Below are 4,487 nucleotides of genomic sequence, written 5' to 3' on the forward strand. Positions count from 1 at the left end.
GGCATCGGCACTGCTACCTGGCCACCAAGAGGAGAAGCTGAGACCGGGCGAAGGAGAAGGAGCGTGTGTCCGGGTGGGTGGGGGCCCGGGACCCCGAGGAGAGGCGAAGCGCACCTTCACGGCGGCGTGAAGAGCCGCGACAGCTAGCGAGGGCAGAGAGGGGGAAACGCTGCCCGAGGGCTCCTCGACGCCTGTTCCAGGCACAGGGACCGCCCGGCGACAGACGACAGCGGCGGGCCCGGGGAAGGGGAGGGGGCTCGGGCCGGGGCCGGGGCGGTGACTCAGCGCCGCTCGCAGCGCATAAAAGGCAGGCGGCGGGCAGCGGCGGGGCTGGGCTGGACGCCGTGGTCGGGGGCGTTGTGGCGGCCGTCGGGTCTGCTGGGAACGCGCTCGCGGGACGGGGACGGCACCATGGGGATGGCCAAGCTGCGACTGCTGTGCGCCGCGGTGGCACTGCTGTGCGCCGCACCGCCGGGGCATCCCGGGGCCGCGCAGCCCGCGGGCGAGGGGGACGGCTACGGGGTGAAGCTGTGCGGCCGGGAGTTCATCCGCGCCGTCATCTTCACCTGCGGCGGGTCCCGCTGGAAGCGGCTCTCCCTGCTGGCGGCGGAGCCCGCTCCCGCGGCCGGTGAGTGTCCCGGAGCGGCGCCCGGGGGCAGGCGGCTGTCGGGGCGCTTCGCTCGCTGCCGAGCGACGGCCGGCCAGGCGGGATGGAGAGAATGGGAGGGAACGGGGAAGGGCGAGCGCTCCTCCCGCGCTGAGCCGCGCGGGGAAGGTCCCCGTCCCTGGCGCTTTGCCTCCAGATCCTAGTCGGCATTTGCCTGACTTCTGGAAGGACGCCCTTAGATTCAGAGCAAAAGGGACGGCAGGCGCTGCGCCGCTGCTTGCCGGGATAGCCCGCAAAGTTTGTGGTCAGAACGGAGATACCGCGCTGCTGCGCAGGGCTGCCGGCGGCAGAGGTGCCTCTCCCTTAAAATCCCGCAAAATCACACATTTTCCCTCTCTTGGCCGTGTGGGGAGGTCTGATGCGCCCTGGGGAGCGGTGGGGAATGCCTGTCGCTGTGGCTCCTCTCCCTTCCCAAGGCTGGGTGGTTTCTCGGGCGGGGGAGCGCAGAGGGGTCCCTGCCCAGGTTTCCCTCCCGGACCGGAGCTCTTGCCGCCGCGCTGCCCGTCAGAGCTCCCGGGACGCGCGGGACCGCCAGGGATGCGGGATCGCGCAGATTTTGTCACTCCCTTGTGCCGCTCTGCATCAAAGAGTTGGCACTTTGGAGGATGCATGGAACCCTCTGGTGCTTCAGGTTGCAATTGACACAGCAAGAACTGCTTCATGGTGAAACACTTTATAGGTAAAATATTCCTCGCAGTTTTACTGCTGCGTGTCCCAAGCCTGACATACTAAGAAATTTTAAGTAGATGCCTTTTCGGCTGCGTTCTCAAACTGAGGTAATGTAACAGTAAGTTTAAGTGTTGACTCTAATGTATGTTGATATTTTGAATAGCAAAAACCAACGTTTTTACCAAGGGCAAAAGTTGGAACTATGGCTAAAATGTGCAATGGAAGAGATTTTTTTTCCCCTGATTAAACACACTGCTAGTGAAATAACCTCAGACTTCAGGCAGCTAATGAATCCAGTATTCTGGGTTTTCTGGAATTTTTTGCTTTGCTTTTCTCTTCCCCCCCCCCCCCCGACAGATTGAGTAAAAGATAAAAGTAACTTTTGTAAATACAACAAATTACTTACATTCAGCCTCTGCAGGGATTGTGTTCTTTCCCATAAAATTTTGCTTTCCTTTTTATTAACAGCAGCTTCTGAGAACAGCAGTCACTAAGGAGCCCCCACTGTGCTGCATAATGTCTAACTAAAAGCCTTCTCCACCCCAAAAGATTGTTAAATAGAAGTCACTGTCTACTTAATAAAGTAGCTACTACTGCTTTTACTTTTGCATGTACTCAGGCAGCTCTTCTATCTGGAAGTTAGGGTCTATATACTAATTAGCCATATTAAAGTAAATACAAAATCCACTGAATGTTCTCATGTCCTTTCAGCTTTCTGAAACAAAAAAATTAACCATATTAACAGCATTAAAAATCACAAGACAAAGAATTATTTTGGATTCCTTTTAAATTAGGAATTGAAGAAACTGCTTTTCTTCACATTAGCTCAAGTGAGCAATGCCACTTGCCTTGCAGAACTAAAATCAAGAGAAAAAAATGTGAGGCAAAAGGAAGTAGAGCTGGATTTTTGAGAACACTTTAGTCAATGAGATGAAGCATGTCATAAGCAAATATTGCAAGCTTCTGATATGCCTTGAGAAATGCAAGAAATTACTGGAAAGCATCAGTTAAAAATAACTATAGAAAAATCCAATCCGTAAGAATCAGTTTACATGCAATCTTTCCTTATTTAGTCCTTCCTACATTTGCTCTTCTTTGTGTGATTGTGCACAGGAGAGAAGGGGTCTAATCTAATTCATCAGACAAATTACATCACTCTGTGGTGTTTCTGGATACATGTCTTTAAAACAAAATTCTGTTTCTGTGGAAAAATTGACATTTCTCTATCAATAACACTGCAGTTGTGATAGGATGCTTTTACTTCAATTACAGTTGTTTCTGTGTACTCTCCATGTCTAAGAGGAGGTATAGACTTTAAAATATAGATTCCACTAAAAGTAAGCTACAGGTAAGTCATGGTGTGGAGACTCTGAAGTACTGACAGTTCTGCTACATAATAGTACTTCACTTATTACTGACTGGATGGGTTTTGTTGCTATTTCTTAGTGGTGTGTCCTCCTTTTGATTCTCCTACAGCCTGAACATTAAAAAGTCTTCTCTTTAAACAGATTCTGCACAAACAGCAAGTAACAAACTACTGGGAAACTTCAACCTGCAATCAATTCCGGATCCTGAAGGGGAGCAGCTGCAGAGAAGCAGCCCATTTCTTGGATGGGAGACATTTAAGGACTTGTATAGTTTAAATTACTATAACGAATATGTACCTATGGCAGGAGAATTAAAAAAACTTGTTCGCCAGGTAGAGGAAGCTGTTCAGAAGGACAGGGGAGAAACAGGAAATGAAAATCCCATGGAATCAAGCAGCTATCTTTGGGCCAGGTATCCCAGAAGAAAACGGGAGTCTCTGGGTTTGGCAGGAATGTGTTGCAAATGGGGCTGTACGAAAGCTGAAATTAGTACTATATGCAGAGTTTAATATCCTCTCTACACTTATGCATGAAATCAGTGTTTGTCGCAGTGCTACTTGGTTGAATACTTCCTGTAGGAAGAAAACTCTTGCTGTATTTTATCTTGTCTATTTGTGCCAGTCAATATAGCTGGTTTTCTTAAAAAACCCTAAAACAACAAAACAAACAAAACACAAGTGTAATTGCGATGAGTTTGTTTTGCTGCAGTAACTTCTAATCTATATTTTTTACTAAGTCTTTTCATTTTAATGTTGAGCATTTACACTTATATTACAAATGTATTATATCTTTGTAACACTTTAAGAAGAACTTCAATATTTCATTAAAACGTAATTATACTAAGTGTTGCTGAATTATTCTTCCTCTGTCAAAAGAATGAATACAGAATCACAGAATGGGTTGTGTTAGAAAACACCTCAAAGACCACCTAGTTCCATCCCCCCTGACATAGGCAGGGACATCTTCCAGTAGATGAAGTTCAGAGCCCCATCAAGCCTGGCCTCTAACACTGCCAGGGATGTGGCAGCTTCTCTGGGCAACCTGAGAATTTGGCAATTTGAACTGGCAATTCTGCCAGTGCTCACCACAGGGAAGAATTTCTTCCCTATGTCTAAGGTAAGTTCTCCCTCTTTCAGTTTGAACCCCTTACTTCTAGTGTTACTAAGTTTCTAATGAAAAGTTCCACTCCAGCTTCCCTGTAACATCCAACAATATTGAAATGAGATTCATGGTACAAAGCTGTACAGAAAGAATATCTCCCCAGCTGAAACCCACTTGACACTGACTAAGCTTGCTGATTATTTTGACCACGCTTTTCCCATTTCCTGGTAATTGTAGAGTCGTTTTTATGCAGTGTTTTCGTTAGACAACAAGTGCATAACACTTGCAGCCTGAATATTTTTTTTGTTCATGGATGGGCTTGAAGAGTTAAAATATTAACACTTTTTTTATTCCTTGTTTACTTTCCTTCTCCATTTTTTTCCCCTACTACTGCTGAGTGAGAGTGTCAGATGTTTATCAAGTAGCTTACTGTACAGACACTCAGACATCTTTCTGTTTATTCTTACTCTGGTCTACACTACTTCATATGTACTTTTAAATTGCAAATTGCTAATGTGTTTATAAATAGCTAATTTAATCCTTGTAGTTTCTAATCCTTTTGCCTTCCTGAGTGTTTTTCTCAGCTGTAGCAAGTTGTATTTCTAGCTATATTGTTAACAACATGAGGGTTTGGGTTTTCTGACCTCTATGACGCTCATGGTAACTTATCTTTGTAGCAGCAG

The 4,487-nt window shown here is 46.8% G+C and overlaps 1 protein-coding gene across 1 annotated transcript; it reads left to right on the forward strand.

Moving 5' to 3' along the window:
• Positions 1-357: 357 nt before the first annotated feature.
• Positions 358-3,546, forward strand: LOC146424822 (relaxin-3-like). The gene is made up of 2 exons (XM_085042730.1): positions 358-628; positions 2,845-3,546. The coding sequence occupies exons 1-2, from the start codon at positions 412-414 to the stop codon at positions 3,210-3,212; spliced, it is 585 nt and encodes a 194-aa protein (XP_084898856.1). The 5' UTR covers positions 358-411; the 3' UTR covers positions 3,213-3,546.
• Positions 3,547-4,487: the final 941 nt, after the last annotated feature.

The sequence above is a fragment of the Lichenostomus cassidix genome, chromosome Z (genome assembly GCF_008360975.1).
Source record: "Lichenostomus cassidix isolate B80296 chromosome Z, HeHo_3.0, whole genome shotgun sequence".
NCBI classification, from domain to species: domain Eukaryota; kingdom Metazoa; phylum Chordata; class Aves; order Passeriformes; family Meliphagidae; genus Lichenostomus; species Lichenostomus cassidix.

Bases quoted from the DNA above. Each gene is read 5' to 3' on its own strand.
- LOC146424822 (XM_085042730.1), top strand. From the start codon at position 412: ATGGGGATGGCCAAGCTGCGACTGCTGTGCGCCGCGGTGGCACTGCTG. The intron at 629-2,844 runs GTGAGTGTCCCG...CTCTTTAAACAG, and splicing joins GGAGCCCGCTCCCGCGGCCG to ATTCTGCACAAACAGCAAGT.